General features: G+C 44.0%; 1 protein-coding gene across 1 annotated transcript; it reads left to right on the top strand.

Annotated features, from left to right (window-relative positions):
• Positions 1 to 6,695: 6,695 nt before the first annotated feature.
• LOC121532809 (GDP-L-fucose synthase) lies at positions 6,696 to 21,299 on the top strand. Its single transcript, XM_041838600.2, has 10 exons — positions 6,696 to 6,792; positions 16,482 to 16,642; positions 18,442 to 18,556; positions 18,950 to 19,078; positions 19,163 to 19,236; positions 19,566 to 19,699; positions 19,842 to 19,973; positions 20,081 to 20,160; positions 20,317 to 20,416; positions 20,588 to 21,299. Exons 2-10 carry the CDS (start codon positions 16,482 to 16,484, stop codon positions 20,641 to 20,643), a joined length of 981 nt encoding a protein of 326 aa, XP_041694534.2. The 5' UTR covers positions 6,696 to 6,792; the 3' UTR covers positions 20,644 to 21,299.
• Positions 21,300 to 21,586: the final 287 nt, after the last annotated feature.

Below are 21,586 nucleotides of genomic sequence, written 5' to 3'. Positions count from 1 at the left end.
TGTGCATCCCAAATGGCACCCTATTCCTTATATATTGCACTACTTTTGACATAACGCTGGTGGGCCCTGGTCAAAAGTAGTACATTATATAGGGAACAGGGTGCCATTTGGGACGCACACAAAGTGTTTCCTTACCAAGACAACTGCAACACTTCTGGCCGCTGATACGTTTAGCTCTGGTGAGTTGTTTCCCATGCTGAGATGCTATAGAAAGATAAGATACCATAGACAGGATGATGGTGTAACTAGTTGTGTGTGTGTGTGTGTGTGTGTGTGTGTGTGTGTGTGTGTGTGTGTGTGTGTGTGTGTGTGTGTGTAAGGGGTGGCAGTAGATAGAATAGAATGCAGTGATGTCATGCATTGACCCAGCAAATCGACCAATCAGCATGCAGAACTTTGGGTCACCACTCTTTTAAAAACATAAAGTTACTAAAAAAATGAAACATGAAAGAATATACATGAAATACTTACAGAAAGGATTTACAATATTTACCTTAAAAAAAGTTTCCACTTATAAGAGATATGATTTGAAATCTCTTAGATATCTTTGTTTTCGATGATTACTGTTGGTTCTCATTTGTTATTTGTTACTACACATGTTCTTCTTATAGTCAGTGTCCATACTGTTATTATAATTATTAATGTAATTAATATGACTGATATTGAACATAAGTAAGGTGGGAGTCAGCTGCTATGTACTCTGTACTCCTCACCTCCTCTTCTTCTTCCTCCTCCTCAACATTTTATTTTCTCTTTTAACGTCAACTGTCTGTCAATCACACTCTGTTGGAGAGAATACTTGGGAAGTAAAATGGACATTGTTTAATAAACTATTCAAATGTGAAATATGCCTGGTTTGTGTGACACTTTCATTAACTAACACAGTGACAGTCCATGATTTTCATAGCTGTCTCCCATTGCAATCTACCAATGCACCATTTATAATTTTGTCTAGGGGTTGCAAAATTCTGATAATTTTCTTAGGTTTTTCAGAAATTCTGTTTGGGGGATTCTGGATTTCCTGCCTATTCCCTTTGATTCCGGGAATCTTGCTACCAGCATTTCAGGAAAATCTGGGAATTTCGGGAAAGGTTAAAGGGGCAGTGTAGTTAAAAACGTAATTTCCTAATCTTCAAATTTGTTCCCTAACTCCCACACGATGAGACTGAGTGTCACGATCGCTTAAGGAGGAGGACCAATGCGCAGCGTTGAATGCGTACATATTATTTATTAAACAGATCACCCGATCAAAACAACGAACGAAACGTGAAGTCCTTCGATACACACAAACCAAAAGGAACAAGAAACCACAACACAAAGTGAAAAGACCGATAGTTAAATATGGCTCCCAATCAGAGACAACCAGCTGACACTCGTTGCCTCTGATTGGGAGTCACTCAGGCCCACATAGATATACAAACATAGATTACATACCCTGGCTCAACATAACATAGTCCCCAGAGCCAGGGCGTGACAGTACCCCCAAAGGCGCGGACTCCGACCGCGCCAAACAACCGCAACAGGGGAGGGACCGGGTGGGCACTCCGCCTCGGCGGCGGATCCGGCCCGGACATGACCCAGGCACGGGTTGTGCTGGACTGACGAAACGCACCACAGACTTGGTGCGGAGAGCAGGCACGGGCCGTGCCGGACTGACGACGCACACCACTGGCTTGGTGCGGGGAGCTTGGATGGGCCGGACTGGGCTGGCGACGCGCACCACAAACTTGGTGCGGAGAGCAGGAACGGGCCGGGCTGGGCTGTCGACGCACACCGTAGGCTTGGTGCGTGGAGTAGGAACGGGCCGAACCGGGCTGACGACGCGCACCACAGACTTGGTGCGGAGAGCAGGAACGGGCCGGACAGGGCTGACGAAACGCACCACAGACTTGGTGCGGAGAACAGGCACGGGCCGTGCCGGACTGACGACGCACCCCACTGGCTTGGTGTGGGGAGCAGGAGCGGGCCGAGCCGGGCTGTCGAAGCGCACCCCTGACTTGGTGCGGGGAGCAGGAACGAGCCGAGCCGGGCTGACGACGCACACCACTGGCTTGGTGTGGGGAGCAGGAGCGGGCCGAGCCGGGCTGTCGAAGCGCACCCCTGACTTGGTGCGGGGAGCAGGAACGAGCCGAGCCGGGCTGACGACGCACACCACTGGCTTGGTGTGGGGAGCAGGAGCGGGCCGAGCCGGGCTGTCGAGGCGCACCCCTGACTTGGTGCGGGGAGCAGGAACGGGCCGATCCGGGCTGACGAAACGCACCACAGACTTGGTGCGGGGAGCAGGAATGGGCCGGACCGGGCTGGCGACGCGCACCACCGACTTGGTACGGAGAGCAGGAACGGGCCGGACAGGGCTGACGACGCGCACCACAGGCTCGGTGCGAGAGGCAGGAACAGGCCGAACCGTACTGGGGACACACGCCACTGGCCCTATGCAGGGATCAGGAACGGGCCGGACCGGACTGGTAATACACCCCAGTACCTCTCGCCGTGCCTCCACACTTTCCCTCTCCTCTGTGACCAGTGGCCCCCTTAACCTGGCGGCCTCCTCTGCACACCCGCTGGACCGCTCCATCGCGGCCTCCGGCTGCCCCGTTGTCCACGTCGTGAGCCCCCCCCTAAAAATGTTCTGGGGTTCTCTCCTCCCCGTGGTCCAGGCCTCCCTAGTTCTCGCCAGACTCTCACTCCACTGCTTCAAAGTCCAACCTTTCTGCTCTTCGCTTGGCTGGGCCCAGTTGAGACTCCTACTCCACTGATCCCAGGTCCATCCACTCTCCTCTTCATGCTGCTTGGTCCTGTCTTGGTGGTTTCTTCTGTCACGATCGCTTAAGGAGGAGGACCAATGCGCAGCGTTGAATGCGTACATATTATTTATTAAACAGATCACCCGATCAAAACAACGAACGAAACGTGAAGTCCTTCGATACACACAAACCAAAAGGAACAAGAAACCACAACACAAAGTGAAAAGACCGATAGTTAAATATGGCTCCCAATCAGAGACAACCAGCTGACACTCGTTGCCTCTGATTGGGAGTCACTCAGGCCCACATAGATATACAAACATAGATTACATACCCTGGCTCAACATAACATAGTCCCCAGAGCCAGGGCGTGACACTGAGCATTTCAAGGGCCAAATGAGGCTCAGGGAAATGAATGATAACAAATATATTTTGGAGTTATTTTCATTAAATAAACACATACTGATTTATGAGACATATTTTTATGTTTTGTTGTTGTTTTTTTACAAAGACTGCACAGGGGCTTTAACAGAATTTTGCCACCCTAATCCTGAGTAAGGTCCTCTAGTGCAGACTGGTCTGGATCATAGAGGATTATAAGACTGGTGGTCCAGGTGGTAATTGTGATAAATATCCCTTTCCACTTGTAATCTGGTAATCTGGCCAGTTCTTTTGTCATTTGTATTTATTTATTTATTACGTTTATTTGGCAGGGACAATGTACATCAAAAACAAGTCTCAGAGCACTGAGAAAACATGTGTTGTACCAGATTTAGCTAATAGCTCATTTCCATCTAGTCCCTAAAACATCTAGACATACAGTACATTCGGAAAGTATTCAGACCGCTTGACTTTTTCCACATTTTGTTACGTTACAACCTTATTCTAAAATTGATTAAAACAAAAAAAATCATCATCAATCTACACACAATACCCCATAATGCCAAAGCAAAAACAGATTTAATTTTTTTGTTGCAAATTTCTTAAAATGTAAAACTGAAATACCTTATTTACATAAGTATTCAGACCCTTTGCTATGAGACTCGAAATTGAGCTCAGGTGCATCCTGATTCCACTGATCATCCTTGAGATGTTTCTACAACTTGATTGGAGTCCACCTGTGGTAAATTCAATTGATTGGACATGATTTGGAAAGGCACACACCTGTCTATATAAGGTCCCACAGTTGACAGTGCATGTCAGAGCAAAAACCAAGCCATGAGGTTGAAGGAATTGTCCGTAGAGCTCCGAGACAGGATTGTGTTGAGGCACAGATCTGGGGAAGGGTACCAAAAAATGTCTGCAGCATTGAAGGTCCCCAAGAACACAGTGGCCTCCATCATTCTTTTTAAATGGAAGAAGTTTGGAACCACCAAGACTCTTCCTAGAGCTGGCCGCCCGGCCAAACTAAGCAATCGGGGGAGAAGGGCCTTGGTCAGGGAGGTGACCAAGAACCCGATGGTCTGACAAAGCTCCAGAGTTCCTCTGTGGAGATGGGAGAACCTTCCAGAAGGACAACCATCTCTGCAGCACTTCATCAATCAGGCCTTTATGGTAGAGTGGCCAGACGGAAGCCACTCAGTAAAAGGCACATGAAAGCCCGCTTGGAGTTTGCCAAAGGGCACCTAAAGGACTCAGACCATGAGAAACAAGGTGGTGGTCTGATGAAACCAAGATTGAACTCTTTGGCCTGAATGCCAAGCGTCACATCTGGAGGAAACCTGGCACCATCCCTACGGTGAAGCGTGGTGGCAGCATCATGCTGTGGGGATGTTTTTCAGCAGCAGGGACTGGAAGACTAGTCAGGATCGAGGGAAAGATGAACGGAGCAAATTACAAAGAGATCCTTGATGAAAACCTGCTCCAGAGCACTCAGGACCTCAGACTGGGATGAAGGTTCACCTTCCAACAGGACAACGACCCTAAGCACACAGCCAAGACAATGCAGGAGTGGCTTCGGGACAAGTCTCTGAATGTCCTTGAGTGGCCCAGCCAGAGCCCAGACTTGAACCTGATCAAACAGCACTGGAGAGACCTGAAAATAGCTGTGCAGTGACGCTCCCCATCCAACCTGACAGAGCTTGAGAGGATCTGCAGAGAAGAATGGGAGAAACTCCCCAAATACAGGTGTGCCAGGCTTGTAGCGCCAAAGGAGCTTCAACAAAGTCCAGAGTAAAGGGTCTGAATACTTACAGTACCAGTCAAAAGTTTGTACACACCTACTCATTCAAGGGTTTTTCTTTATTTTTTACTATTTTCTACATTGTAGAATAAGAATGAAGACATCAAAACTATGAAATAACACATATGGAATCATGTAGTAACCAAAGAAGTGTTAAACAAATCAAAATATATTTTAGATTTTAGATTCTTCAAAGTAGCCACCCTTTGCCTTAATGACAGCTTTGCACACTCTTGGCATTCTCTCAACCAGCTTCACCTGGAATGCTTTTCCAACAGTCTTGAAGGAGTTCCCACATATGCTGAGCACTTGTTGGCTGCTTTTCCTTCACTCTGCGGTCCAACTCATCCCAAACCATCTCAATTGGGTTGAGGTCGGATTATTGTGGAGGCCAGGTCATCTCATGCAGCACTCCATCACTCTACTTCTTGGTCACATCGCCCTTACACAGCCTGGAGGTGTGTTGGGTCATTGTCCTGTTGAAAAACAAATGATAGTCCCACTAAGCCCAAACCAGATGGGATGGCGTATCACTGCAGAATGCTGTGGTAGCCATGCTGGTTAAGTGTGCCTTGAATTCTAAATAAATCACAGACAGTGTCACTAGCAAAGCACCCCCACACCATCACACCTCCTCCTCCATGCTTCACGGCGGGAACCACACATGCCGAGATCATCCGTTCACCTACTCTGCGTCTCACAAAGACATGGCGGTTGGAACCAAAAATCTCACATTTGGACTCATCAGACCAAAGTACACATTTCCACCAGTCTAATGTCCATTGCTCGTGTTTCTTGGACAAGCCAGTCTCTTCTTCTTATTGGTGTCCTTTAGTAGTGGTTTCTTTTCAGCAATTCGACCATGAAGGCCTGATTCACGCAGTCCCCTCTGAACAGTTGATGTTGAGATGTGTCTGTTACTTGAACTCTGTGAAGCATTTATTTGGGCTGCAATCTGAGGTGCAGTTAATTGCCGATTTCTGAGGCTGGTAACTCTAATGCATTTATCCTCTGCATTAGAGGGAACTCTGGGTCTTCTTTTCCTGTGGCGGTCCTCATGTGAGCCAGTTTCATCATATCGCTTGATGGGTTTTGAGAATGCACTTGAAGAAACTTTCAAAGTTCTTGAAATGTTCTGTATTGACTGACCTTCATGTCTTAAAGTAATGATGGAATGTTGTTTCTCTTTGCTTATTTGAGCTGTTCTTGCCATAATATGGACTTGGTCTTTTACAAAATAGGGCTATCTTCTGTATACCCTCAAATATAACATATATTTTGATTTGTTTAACACTTTTTTTGGTTATTACATGATTCCATATGTGTAATTTCATAGTTTTGATGTCTTCACTATTATTCTACAATGTAATAAATAGTCAAAATAAATAAAGAAAAACCCTTGATTGAGTAGGTGTGTCCAAACTGTTTACTGGTAGTGAACAACAGGGGCCCAAAGATTGGAAATTGAATCTCAACAAGCAAACAGTCATGTGTTAGTCATATGTCAACCTGCCAATAGTTAAAACCTGTGCATCGGTTCACCCTTGCTGAGTGCTGAAAATCCGCTTGCTGAGTGCCCGGGGGTAAATTTCCCCTAGGAAAGGTAGTTACAGATCTAGGATAAGCTTCCCCTCCCACAGTCATCCTTTACCATTTGTGGGGGAAATGCTAAACTGACCCAAGATCAGCCTCCACTTGCGTAACGTCAATCGTGTTTCCCATTCTTTTCAGCTGGTGGCGGTATTCGCCATAAATAGTTTTGACATCGCCCTAACCACCTCATTGGGACTGGTTTTTCAGAATCCGGTCATATAAGCTTCTGACTTCATAGCTAGCTAGAAGAAGAATCAAGCTCTGGAGTAACTGGTAAGCAAAACACTTTTCATGTAACTTTAACAGCATCTTCTTTTGGTGACAGTCTAGCTCATGTTTTGGCCTCCCGAGTGGCGCAGTGGTCTAAGGCACTGCATCTCAGTGCTTAAGACGTCACTACAGACCCCCTGGTTCGATTCCAGGCTGTATCACAACCGGCCGTGATTGGGAGTCCCATAGGACGGCACACAATTGGCCCAGCGTCGTCCTGGTTTGGCATTGTAAATAAGAATTTGTTCTTAACTGACTTCCCTAGTTAAATAAATGTAAAAAAAAAAATGGTAACGTTGGAGCATAACGCTTGCAACGCCAGGGGTGGGTTCAAATCCGAGGACAGTGGCGTCGGTTCAGCTAAACCTAGTGGGGGTGTGGATAATTCTTTGGGAAGTTGAAGTTTATTTACTACATTTCTACACGATTTAGAAACTCATGCTATTTAGAGAACAGCAAAAACAAACAAATGACCCCAGTCATTAATTAGGCCTATCACCGCAGTATTAGGTTTAAAGGTCCGTGTAACAATGTACATATACAATGTCAACCACTACTCAAACTCGTTCCTAATGTGATGAGTAGATTTCATTGTCATAATTTAAGCTAATAATATAACCCGGTTTCCCAAAAGCATTTTAGGGCTAAATTCATCGTAAGAACATTCGTTGGAGCAATGCCAGGATTGTGGGTTCGATTCCCACGGGGGGCCAGTATGAAAAATAAAAAAATAATGTATGCGCTCAGTAACTGTAAATCGCTCTGGATAAGAGCCTCTGCTAAATGACTAAAATGTAAATGATGCGGTGATTTAGTGCGTTTTTATTTAGAATAAGCCGGCTCAATATTTTCAGCCATAGGTGGTAATATCTCTATAGGAGCTGATCCGTCGTCAGTATTGTGAAATAATTATAATGTTAAGGTAAGATTTGAATGGCGAAATCTGATCCGAGAGCAGAGCTGCCTTTCTTTCGATCCTATCAGTATCGACACTATGCCTCAACGACGCACTCATCGAACGTTCTCTCTGCGTGGTGTTTTGGGAAACTCATATTACATCTTCGGCCGCTGTAGGAAAGATGCATCTTTAAAACACTCGTAGCCGAAGCCTAAATTCCATCACTTGGAATTGGACCCTGAATAATGCAGGTCTCAGCGCGTAGTGACATTTAGGCATAATTATACGTTTCTTCTCCTTTCGTTGCACGGGAAAAAATTCGCCTTTTTATAAACACATTTCATGCAATTCAACTTGTCAAAGTTGCGTCAATTCAAATCTGGCATTAGGAACAAAAGAGGTCAACACGACTTCTAAGATATACCAGTTATTTTAATTAATGCAAAAACCTTCAATGGTAAATATTATGTTTCGTATATACGGGCTCTTTGAAATACCTCGCAGGGCACTTCAGAGAACTAAATCCATTGTTTCAAATTGTTCTTCAAATACTCTTACAGAGAGAGTTTCCCACCTCTCTGCTGGCCAATCAGAGTAGAGACTTGAGCGTGGTTTAGACTTACTCAGCCTATCCGAGCCAGCTCCCCTAGACACCATTCCTACGTCCAAGGATGGTTCACAGATCACAAAGAACCAGTATAGTCTAGCATTTGGAGACACAAATCCTTATCAAATTTTACCCCCTAAAACAACTCTTCACATCAATCACAGCTTGCCAGGTGACACAACCTACATTAGCCCAGTCAAGAATGCATTCTTTCTAAGTTAGTCATCCCATCAATTATAAAAATAATACATCTCTCACAAACTACACTTTATGACTGGAGATGATAAGTGTCATGATGGAGACCAGGCAGTGAATTATCCGGTTTAGTTATGTTTAATAACTCTTAAATCAGACAATTAACATGCAGTTCACCGACCTACTATCTGCTAGTCCTCACTGCTTGGTTAGACATATCCGGTGATGACGATGACACGCTTAACCAATCAATTACGGAGATATCTATCAGCCATCACTACAATAAGCAATTTTTTTTTTAATATGACACAAATTATAGCCTACTTTGCTGACACTGACAAACAAATCAGTAAAAACGACTTTTGTCGCAATCATCTAATCTAGGCCTACGAAAAAGGGAGACACAAATTGTGCAATATGACGTCCATCTAGCCTGGAGGAGGAAATTATCGGCTCCCCAAAAAACTTTCCAGTGGTATGTGGGACTGAGCCAATGATAAATAAAGTGAATATGCGTGCACTCACGGGGGATATGGCTGAAGCTCTCCGCTGGTGCCAATTAGATAGTCAAGGCCTACTGTTCCCTCGATTGGGAGTTGAGAATTTGGATAACTAGAGATTGATTAGTCTTTTCTTTGTCTTCTCTTTTCATCAATAGCCATTTGCTTTCTAAACTCTGTTTTTCCTATGATTGAATTTTGAAATATTGTGATAGACCAATTAACTGCTTTTCACTGACCGCTGCAACCAACCTGCACTCGGGAAGACATAACATAGTAAACGTAAATGCAGAACACTCCAATTAGTATGATATGTTACGTTTCATATGGTATGTATTCATTTGTGGATGTCCATCATCCATTGCATATGATATGTTACGAATTACAATTCATTTATTCAGGATTTATACTGAACAAAAATATAAATGCAACATGTAAAGTGTTGTTCCCATGTTTCATGAGCTGAAATAAAAGATCCCAGAAATGTTCCATACGCACAAAAAGCTTATTTCTCTCACATTTTATGCACAATTTTGTTTACATCCCAGTTAGTGACAATTTCTCCATTGCCAAGATAATCCATCCACCTGAAAGATGTGACATATCAAGAAGCTGATTAAACAGCATGATCATTATACAGGTGCACCTTGTGTTGGGGAATATAAAAGGCCACTCTAAAATGTGCTGTTTTGTCACACAACACAATGCCACAGATGTCTCAAGTTGTGAGGGAGCGTGCAATTGGCAAGCTGTTGCCAGATAATTTAATGTTCATTTCTATACCATAAGCAGCCTCCAACATTGTTTTAGAGAATTTGGCAGTACATCCAACTGGCCTCACAACCGCAGACCACGTGTAACCATGCCAGCCCAGGACCTCCACATCCGGCTTCTTCACCTGCAGGATCGTCTGAGACCAGCCACCCGGACAGCTGATGAAACTGTGGGTTTGCACAACCAAAGAATTTCTGCACAAAACTGTCAGAAACTGTCTCAGGGAAGCTCATCTGTGAAGAGACCTCTTGTGGCATGTCTTGTGGGGTATGCATGGATGTCCGAGCTGTGCGCCAGTAGTTCAAACAGACAGCTCGGTACATTCAACATGTCAATACCTCTCATAAATACAAGTAGTGATTAAGTAAATCTCTTCTCCACTTTGAGCCAGGAGAGATTGACATACATACGGGTCCCCTGTAGCTCAGTTGGTAGAGTGTGGTGCTTGCAACGCCAGGGTTGTGGGTTCGTTTTCCACGGGGGGCCAGTATGAAAAATGTATGCACTCACTAACTGTAAGTCGCTCTGGATAAGAGCGTCTGCTAAATGACTGAAATGTAAATATTATTAATATTAGCTCTCTGTGTACATCCAAGGGCCAGCCGTGCTGCCCTGTTCTGAGTCAATTGCAATTTTCCTAAGTCCTTTTTTGTGGCACCTGACCACACAACTGAATTGTAGTCCAGGTGCGACAAAACTAGGGCCTGTAGGACCTGCCTTGTTGATAGTGCTGTTAAGAAGGTAGAGCAGCGCTTTATTATGGACATACTTCTCCCCATCTTAGCTACTATTGTATCAATATGTTTTGACCATGACAGTTTACAATCCAGGGTTAGTCCAAGAAGTTTAGTCACCTCAACTTGCTCAATTTCCACATTATTTATTACAAGATTTAGTTGAGGTTTAGGGTTTAGTGAATGATTTGTCCCAAATACAATGCTTTTAGTTTTAGAAATATTTAGGACTAATTTATTCCTTGCCACCCACTCTGAAACTAACTGCAACTCTTTGTTAAGTGTTGCAGTCATTTCAGTCGCTGTAGTAGCTGACATGTATAGTGTTGAGTCATCCGCATATATATAGACACTCTGACTTTACTCAAAGCCAGTGGCATGTCATTAGTAAAGATTGAAAAAAGTAATGGGTCTAGACAGCTACCCTGGGGAAATCCTGATTCTACCTGGATTATGTTGGAGAGGCTTCCATTAAAGAACACCCTCTGTGTTCTGTTAGACAGGTAACTGTTTATCCACAATATAGCAGGGGGTGTAAAGCCATAACACATACGTTTTTCCAGCAGCAGACTATGATTGATAATGTAAAAAGCCGCACTGAAGTCTAACAAAACAGCCCCCACAATCTTTTTATCATCAATTTCTCTTAGCCAATCATCAGTCATTTGTGTAAGTGCTGTGCTTGTTGAATGTCCTTCCCTATAAGCATTCTGAAACTTTGTTGTCAATTGGTTTACTGTAAAATAACATTGTATCTGGTCAAACACAATTTTTTACTAAGGGTTGGTAACAGGCTGATTGGTCGGCTATTTGAGACAGTAATGGGGGCTTTACTATGCTTAGGTAGCGGAATGACTTTTGCTTCCCTCCAAGCCTGGGGGCCCACACATTCTAGTAGGCTTAAATTGAAAATGTGGCAAATATGAGTGGCAATATTGTCCGCTATTATCGTCAGTAAATTTCCATCCAAGTTGTCAGACCCCGGTGGATTGTCATTGTTGATAGACAACAATACTTTTTTCACCTCTTCCACACTCCAGAATTCAAAATTACAATGCTTGTCTTTCATAATTTGGTCAGATATACTTGGATGTGTAGTGTCAGCGTTTGTTGCTGGCATGTCAGGCCTAAGTTTGCTAATCTTGCCAATGAAAAAATCATTAAAGTAGTTGGCAATATCAGTTGGTTTTGTGATGAATGAGCCATCTGATTCAATAAATGATGGAGCTGAGTTTGCTTTTTTTCCCAACATTTCATTTAAGGTTCTCAAAGCTTTTTACTATCATTCTTTATGGCATTTATCTTTGTTTCATAGTGTAGTTTCTTCTCCTTTTTATTCAGTTTAGTCACATGATTTCTCAATTTGCAATACGTTTGCCAATCAGTTGTGCAGCCAGACTTATTTGCCATTCCTTTTGCCTCATCCCTCTCAACCATACAATTTTTCAATTCCTCATCAATCCACAGGGATTTAACAGTTTTTTAAAGTAATTGTTTTAATGGGTGCCTGCTTATTAGTAACTGGAATAAGCAATTTCATAAATGTGTCAAGTGCTGTGTCTGTTTGCTCTTCATTACACACCATAGACCAACAAATATGATTTACATCAACAACATAGGAATCACTACAAAACCTATTGTATGACCTCTTATACACTATATTAGGCCTTTGGAACTTTGGTTTTCCTAGATATGGCTACTATATTGTGATCAATACATCCGATGGATCTAGATACTGCTTTCAAGCAAATTTCTGCAGCATTAGTAAAGATGTGATCAATAAATGTTGATGATTTCATTCCTGTGCTGTTTGTAACTACCCTGGTAGGTTGACTGATAACCTGAACCAGGTTGCAGGCACTCGTTACAGTTTGACGTTTTTTCTTGAGTGGGCAGCTTGATGAAAGCCAGTCTATTTAAGTCACCCAGAAAATATACCTCTGTTGATATCACATACATTATCAAGCATTTCACACATGTTATCCAGATACTGACTGTTAGCACTTGGTGGTCTATAGCAGCTTCCCACCAGAATGGGCTTTAGGTGAGGCAGATGAACCTGTAGCCATATTACTTCAACAGTATTTAACATGAGATCCTCTCTAAGCTTTACAGGAATGTGGTTCTGAATATAAAAAGCAACACCTCCACTATTTGCATTTCTATCTTTTCTGTAAATGTTATAACCTTGTTTTGCTACCACTGTATCATCAAAAGTATTATGTAAGTGAGTTTCAGAGATTGTCAGAATATGAATGTCATCTGTTACTAGCAAATTATTGATTTCATGAACATTGTTTCTTAAGCTACATATGTTAACGTGGGCTATTTTGAGCACTTTTCTTCTGGGATGCTTACTTGTTTTTATTGCTTTACTGGGAAGCTTAGCAGCAGTAGATGTGCTCATGTTATTTATGTTAGTGCAGGGTGAGCTGCACACAACAGACTTCCTCCTAGGGAATACCGGCTCAGTCCCATGTGGCTCAGTTGGTAGTGCATGGCGCTTACAACGTTAGGGTTGTGGGTTCGATTCCCATGAAGGACCAGTACAAAAATGTATGCACTCACTACTGTAAATCGCTCTGGATAAGAGTGTCTGCTAAATTACCAAGAAATGTTTGCATGTTAAGTTTATATTTTTGTTCAGTGTAGATCAGAATTGTGTGTGTGTGTGTGTATATATACAGTTGAAGTCGGAAGTTTACATTTAAACTCAGTTTTTCACAATTCCTGACATTTAATCCTAGTAAAAATTCCCTGTCTTAGGTCAGTTAGGATCACCACTTTATTTTAAGAATGTGAAATGTCAGAATAATAGTAGAGAGGATGATTTATTTCAGCTTTTATTTCTTTCATCACATTCCCAGTGGGTCAGAAGTTTACATACACTCAATTAGTATTTGGTAGTATTGCCTTTAAATTGTTTAACTTGGGTCAAATGTTTCGGGTAGCCTTCCACAAGCTTCCCACAATAAGTTGGGTGAATTTTGGCCCATTCCTCCTGACAGAGCTGGTGTAACTGAGACAGGTTTGTAGGCCTCCTTGCACGCAAACGCTTTTTCAGTTCTGCCCACAAATGTTCTATAGGATTGAGGTCAGGGCTTTGTGATGGCCACTCCAATACCTTGACTTTGTTGTCCTTAAGTCATTTTGCCACAACTTTGGAAGAATGCTTGGGGCCATTGTCCATTTGGAAGACCCATTTGCGACCAAGCTTTAACTTCCTGACTGATATCTTGAGATGTTGCTTCAATATATCCACATCATTTTCCTTCCTCATGATGCCATCTATTTTGTGAAGTGCACCAGTCCCTCCTGCAGCAAAGCACCCCCACAGCATGATGCTGCCACCCCCGTGCTTCACGGTTGGGATGGTGTTCTTCGGCATGCAAGCAATCCCCCTTTTCCTCCAAACATAACGATGGTCATTATGGCCAAACAGTTCTATTTTTGTTTCATCAGACCAGAGGACATTTCTACAAAAAGTACGATCTTTGTGCAGTTGCAAAGCGTAGTCTGGCTTTTTTTTTGGCGGTTTTGGAGCAGTGGCTTCTTCCTTGCTGAGCGGCCTTTCAGGTTATGTCGATATAGGACTCGTTTCACTTTGGATATAGATACTTTTGTACCCGTTTCCTCCAGCATCTTCACAAGGTCCTTTGCTGTTGTTCTGGGATTGATTTGCACTTTTCGCACCAAAGTCTGTTCATCTCTAGGAGACCGACCGCGTCTCCTTCCTGAGCGGTATGACGGCTGCGTGGTCCCATGGTGTTTATACTTGCGTACTATTGTTTGTACAAATGAACGTGGTACCTTCAGGCATTTGGACATTGCTCCCAAGGATGAACCAGACTTGTGGAGGTCTACAATTTCTTTTCTGAGGTCTTTGCTGATTTCTTTTGATTTTCCCATTATGTCAAGCAAAGATTAAGGTAGGCCTTGAAATACATCCACAGGTACACCTCCAATTGACTTAAATTATTTCAATTAGCCTATCAGAAGCTTCTAAAGTCTGGATAAAATGTAAATGACATCATTTTCTGGAATTTTCCAAGCTGTTTAAAGGCACAGTCAACTTAGTGTATGTAAACTTCTGACCCACTGGAATTGTGATACAGTGAATTATAAGTGAAATAATCTGTCTGTAAACAATTGTTGTAAAAATTACTTGTCATGCACAAAGTAGATGTCCTAACCGACTTGCCAAAACTGTAGTTTGTTAACAATAAATTTGTGGAGTGGTTGAAAAACGAGTTTTAATGACTCCAACGTAAGTGTATGTAAACTTCCGACTTCAACTATATATACACTGCTCAAAAAAATAAAGGGAACACTAAAATAACACATCCTAGATCTGAATGAATGAAATAATCTTATTAAATACTTTTTTCTTTACATAGTTGAATGTGCTGACAACAAAATCACACAAAAATGATCAATGGAAATCAAATGTATCAACCCATGGAGGTCTGGATTTGGAGTCACCCTCAAAATTAAAGTGGAAAACCACACTACAGGCTGATCCAACTTTGATGTAATGTCCTTAAAACAAGTCAAAATGAGGCTCAGTAGTGAGTGTGGCCTCCACGTGCCTGTATGACCTCCCTACAACGCCTGGGCATGCTCCTGATGAGGTGGCGGATGGTCTCCTGAGGGATCTCCTCCCAGACCTGGACTAAAGCATCCGCCAACTCCTGGACAGTCTGTGGTGCAACGTGGCATTGGTGGATGGAGCGAGACATGATGTCCCAGATGTGCTCAATTGGATTCAGGTCTGGGGAACGGGCGGGCCAGTCCATAGCATCAATGCCTTCCTCTTGCAGGAACTGCTGACACACTCCAGCCACGTGAGGTCTAGCATTGTCTTGCATTAGGAGGAACCCAGGGCCAACCGCACCAGCATATGGTCTCACAAGGGGTCTGAGGATCCCATCTCAGTACCTAATGGCAGTCAGGCTACCTCTGGCGAGCACATGGAGGGCTGTGCGGCCCCCCAAAGAAATGCCACCCCACACCATGACTGACCCACCGCCAAACCGGTCATGCTGGAGGATGTTGCAGGCAGCAGAACGTTCTCCACGGGCGTCTCCAGACTCTGTCACGTCTGTCACATGTGCTCAGTGTGAACCTGCTTTCATCTGTGAAGAGCACAGGGCGCCAGTGGCGAATTTGCCAATCTTGGTGTTCTCTGGCAAATGCCAAACGTCCTGCACGGTGTTGGGCTGTAAGCACAACCCCCACCTGTGGACGTTGGGCCCTCATACCACCCTCATAGAGTCTGTTTCTGACCGTTTGAGCAGACACATGCACATTTGTGGCCTGCTGGAGGTCATTTTGCAGGGCTCTGGCAGTGCTCCTCCTACTCCTCCTTGCACAAAGGCGGAGGTAGCAGTCCTGCTGCTGGGTTGTTGCCCTCCTACGGCCTCCTCCACGTCTCCTGATGTACTGGCCTGTCTCCTGGTAGCGCCTCCATGCTCTGGACACTACGCTGACAGACACAGCAAACCTTCTTGCCACAGCTCGCATTGATGTGCCATCCTGGATGAGCTGCACTACCTGAGCCACTTGTGTGGGTTGTAGACTCCGTCTCATGCTACCACTAGAGTGAAAGCACCGCCAGCATTCAAAAGTGACCAAAACATCAGCCAGGAAGCATAGGAACTGAGAAGTGGTCTGTGGTCACCACCTGCAAAACCAGTCCTTTATTGGGGGTGTCTTGCTAATTGCCTATAATTTCCACCTGTTGTCTATTCCATTTGCACAACAGCATGTGAAATTTATTGTCAATCAGTGTTGCTTCCTAAGTGGACAGTTTGATTTCACAGAAGTGTGATTGACTTGGAGTTACATTGTGTTGTTTAAGTGTTCCCTTTATTTTTTTGAGCAGTGTATATTACCTAGGCCTACTTTCTGTGTAAAGAGGTAGCCCTCGGCTCAGATAGTAACTCTTGTTTAATCCCACCCTCTTTTCCTCCCTCTCTGTGCAGATGGGAGATAGCACGGTGGATCAGAGCGGTCCTATGCGGGTGTTGGTGACCGGGGGGACTGGTCCGGTGGGCAGGGCCATAGAACATGTGGTCAAAGAAGAGGGAGGGGCCAGGGATGGAGAGGAGTGGATCTTCCTCTCCTCTAAGGATGCAAACCTCATGTGAGAGCTACACACGCACACAGACATACGCACTCACTCATAGACAGACACATGGTACACATGCACGCACATATACACTACCAGTCAAATGTTTGGACACACCTACTCATTCAAGGGTTTTTCTTTATTTTTTACATTGTAGAATAATAGTGAAGACATCAAAACTATGAAAGAACACATATGGAATCATGTAGTAACCAAAAAAGTGTTAAACAAATCAAAATATATTTGAGATTCTTCAAATAGCCACCCTTTGCCTTGATGACAGCTTTGCACACTCTTGGCATTCTCTCAACCAGCTTCACCTGGAATGCATTTCCAACAGTCTTGAAGGAGTTCCCACATATTCTGAGCACTTGTTGGCTGCTTTTCCTTCACTCTTCGGTCCAACTCATCCCAAACCATCTCAATTGGGTTGAGTTTGGGGGATTGTGGAGGCCAGGTCATCTGATGCAGCACTCCATCACTCTACTTCTTGGTAAAATAGCCCTTACACAGCCTGGAGGTGTGTTGGGTCATTGTCCTGTTGAAAAACAAAAATGATAGTCCCACTAAGACCAAACCAGATGGGATGGCGTATCGCTGCAGAATGCTGTGGTAACCATGCTGGTTAAGTGTGCCTTGAATTCTAAATAAGTCACTGACAGTGTCACTAGCAAAGCACCCCCACACGATAACACCACCTCCTCCATGCTTTACGGTGGGAAACACACATGCGGAGATCATCCGTTCACCCACACCGTGTCTCACAAAGACACAGCGGTTTGAACCAAAAATCTCCAATTTGGACAAATTTCCACCAGTCTAATGTCCATTGCTCGTGTTTCTTGGCCCAAGCAGGTCTCTTCTTCTTATTGTGTCCTTTAGTAGTGGTTTCTTTGCAGCAATTCGACCATGAATGCCTGATTCACACGGTCCCCTCTGAACAGTTGATGTTGATGTGTCTGCTACTTGAACTCTGTGAAGCATTTATTTGGGCTGCAATCTGAGGTGCAGTTAATTGCCGATTTCTGAGGCTGGTAACTCTAATGAACATCCTCTGCAGCAGAGGTAACTCTGGATCTTCCATTCCTGTGGCAGTCCTCATGAGAGCCAGTTTCATCATAGCCCTTGATGGTTTTTGCGACTGCACTTGAAGAAACTTTCAAAGTTCTTGAAATGTTCTGTATTGACTGACCTTCATGTCTTAAAGTAATGATGGACTGTCGTTTCTCTTTGCTTATTTGAGCTCTTCTTGCCATAATATGGACTTGGTCTTTTACCAAATAGGGCTATCTTCTGTATGCCCCCCTACCATGTCACAACACAAACAATTGGCTCAAACGCATTAAGAAGGAAATAAATTCCACAAATTAACTTAACAAGGCACACCTGTTAATTGAAATGCATTCCAGGGGACTACCTAATGAAGCTGGTTGAGAGAATGCTAAGAGTGTGCAAAGCTGTCATCAAGGCAAAGGTTGGCTATTAGAAGAATCTCAAATATACAATATATTTTGATTTGTTGAACACTTTTTTGGTTACTACATGATTCCATATGTGTTATTTCATAGTTTTCACTATTATTCTCCAATGTAAAACTTTTTTACAATAAAGAAAAACCCTTGAATGAGTACATGTGTCCAAACTTTTGACTGGTAGTGTATATATATACATATACACATACACAGGCAAGGCACACACACCTGACCCTCTCCTGCCTCAGTGCTAACTCTGGATGGCTTTGGAGCCCCTGATGAGTTCCTGTGTCTTTGAAAAGTCAAGCTGACTTGTGTGTGGGTTTGTGTATGCTCCCTCAGGGACATGGGTGAGACGCAGGCAGTGTTTCAGAAGCACCAGCCCACCCACGTCATCCACCTGGCAGCCATGGTGGGAGGGCTCTTCAAGAACATGAGGGCCAACCTAGACTTCTGGGTAAGAGGAAGGGATTCAGGAGTTGTAATGACAGAGGCTGCATCTCCAGAAGTGTGCACTTGCTCAATTTCTCACCTTATTTAGAAAATGGTGGAAACTGCCTCCAGCCAATGTTTTTACCAATCCTTTGTTTTTAAATCCATTAAGGGGAGTGTGCAAGTGCACACTTCTGGAAAATGGTGGAGGAAGAGGTCTCAATGTTTATTTACTGATTTTAGGGTACATCCCAATTGGCACCCTATTCACTATGGGCCCTGGTCAAAGGTAGTACACTACTAACTATAGTTAATAGGGTGCCAATTGGGAACCTGGTTCAACCTTATCCATCCATGTGTGTGATTTTGTTGTTTATTTACCAACGTATCCATTTATCCATCCATGTGTGTTCTTCAGAGGAACAACATCTACATAAATGACAACGTTCTGCAGGCAGCACACGAGGTGGATGCTGTCAGGGTGGTCTCCTGTCTCTCCACCTGCATCTTCCCTGACAAGACCACCTATCCCATCAACGAGACCATGGTAACAGGGCGTGTGTGGTGTTTGTGTGTGTGTATGTGTGTTGTAGACAGTCAACTACAATCATATCTCTTTCTTAACTTGCAGATCCACAACGGCCCTCCTCACGAGTCTAACTTTGGCTACTCCTATGCTAAGAGAATGATCGATGTCCACAATCGGTGTGTTGGTGTTTTATTTAACCTTCATTTAACCAGGAAGTCTTATTTTACAAGGGAGATATGTGGGTATGTGTGCGTGCACAGCTTACCTATTTTGCTATAGATGTCCTCTGCACGCCCACTGACCTCAGCGAGGTCATCCAGAATGGCCTTGTGACCCTCCTGCACCTCTGACCCTTGACCCTTTAGCTGCTCAGTGACCTTCTCTAGAAGTGAGGCAAGAAGACATGAAGTGAACATGATCTGTGTATGTTCAATAATTATGTATTGTGTGTGTGTGTGTGTGTTTATTCAATGTTTGTGGATTGAGGTGTGTGTTTGTCTTGCAGGGCTTATTACCAGCAGCGTGGGCGGTGCTACACAGCAGTGATACCAACCAATGTGTTCGGCCCTCATGATAATTTCAACATTGAGGATGGCCATGTACTACCAGGCCTCATACACAAAGCATATATTGCTCAGAGTAAGATAACTACACAACACTCAATATCACTCTCTAGTTCTTTATTTTTCAGCTAACTGTTTTAATCTATACAGTATACCCCCCTACAAGGATCGGTATAGACATTCCTTCTAACAGGCCTTTACGTGTGTGTGTGTGTTAGAGGAGGGCAGTCCGTTGGTGGTGTGGGGCTCAGGAACTCCCAGAAGGCAGTTCATCTACTCGTTGGACCTGGCTCGTCTCTTCCTCTGGGTGCTGAGAGAGTACCCCGAAGTGGACCCTATCATACTGTCTGGTGAGCACACACACTCTCATACACACTCACTTTCTCTCTCTCATACTCACACATTAAACAAATATTTTCAGGATTCAGTGTTCATTCTCCCTCTCTCTGTATTTTAGTTGGTGAGGAGGAGGAGGTGTCCATCAAGGAGGCAGCAGAGGCTGTCGTCGAGGCGCTGGGGTTCAAAGGTCAAGTGACTGTATCCTTTCAACTAGGTGCATGGCCAGATATACAGCTCAAACACACACACAAACACAGTCCCTCTCGCTCTCTCTCTTTCATACTCACTTGCTCTCTCACACACACACTTTCAGTAGTAGTGGCAGTGTTTGATTCCCTAACCCCTGTCCTTCAGTATGACACAACTAAAGCAGATGGTCAGTTCAAGAAGACAGCCAGCAACGCCAAGCTGCTGCGGTACCGCCCCAACTTCACCTTTACCCCCTTCAAACAAGGTACCTACCTCCAACGCCAGCAATTTGAAAAACCCCAAAAGTAGATTTAACCAAAAACTGTGCTAAAACATTGACGTCATATCTGTATTCTGCCATCTTTCTGCATGTACACCATTGCTGTTTGGTTTCTGATGCTGTCTCCTTGTTCCCCCCCCAAATTCACACGCACAGCCTTGAAGGAGACATGTGATTGGTTCGTGGCTAATTACAACACCGCCCGCAAGTGAAGATTCCTCCAATCTGATTGTCTGGTAGGCAACCAGTCCTAGGAAGGAAGGAGCAGGAAGAGGGGACCCCTCGAAGTTGGCAGAGAAATTAGACGTTTTAAAGTTAATTTCCTGCAATTCTACACATTATGATACCAGGAGTTGAATCCCGACTGTATTGACCCCATTCTGGGTCTAGATCCGGCCTGCGGTCCACCTATTGAGGATGGCTGCCCTATATAGTACACTACTTTTGACCAGAGCTCTATGGCACTATGTAGGAAATAGGGTACCATTTGGGACGCTTCCTATCATGTCTGGAATGACCAGCAGGTCTCCTGTCTCCCTCTCTATAACCATGATGATGTCTACACCATAGGAATAGAATGGGTATAATGGACATAGGCTAGTTCTTTGTCCATGGGATTTCCTCAATGGCCACCCAATATGGCAACAAAATAGAATGTTCTACAAATAAAGCACAATAGGAAGGCTCTGGTGCATTCTGTTGTGCTGCCATTTTGAGTCGGTTGTTCACTCTACTCAATTTGTCTACTGTATCATGTAGAATACCAGGTGGTTTGGGATATGTTTTTATACATTTCTTTACTAAATAAAGGGTGCAATATGTACATGAGTGGTGGGCTGAGAGAATAAATCAAGAAAGTTTATTTTAACTGTTGAGTCTGGGTGTCATTGTAGCACTACTTTGTGAGTCTTAGTGCAGAACAGTTAAGCAGAGTTTTGTGGCTCTGGGGTGAAGTTCCCCCTAGGTTCAGAACTAGGATCAGCTTACCCTACCCTAACCATTAGTGGGTAAAATTAGCCAGATCAGCCTCTAGGGGCAACTTCATTCTACGCCGTGTGGGAGGGTTAGGTATATGGAACACCTGTCTGGTTGATCAGAGGTGTGTGTATGTAAATAGAGTACCACAGTAAGAGTCATAATACCCATAAAACCTAG

The sequence above is a fragment of the Coregonus clupeaformis genome, chromosome 20 (genome assembly GCF_020615455.1).
Source record: "Coregonus clupeaformis isolate EN_2021a chromosome 20, ASM2061545v1, whole genome shotgun sequence".
Classification (NCBI taxonomy): Eukaryota; Metazoa; Chordata; class Actinopteri; order Salmoniformes; family Salmonidae; genus Coregonus; species Coregonus clupeaformis.
The sequence above is the reverse complement of the archived record's forward strand: the minus strand, read 5'-3'. Positions and strand labels throughout refer to the sequence as shown.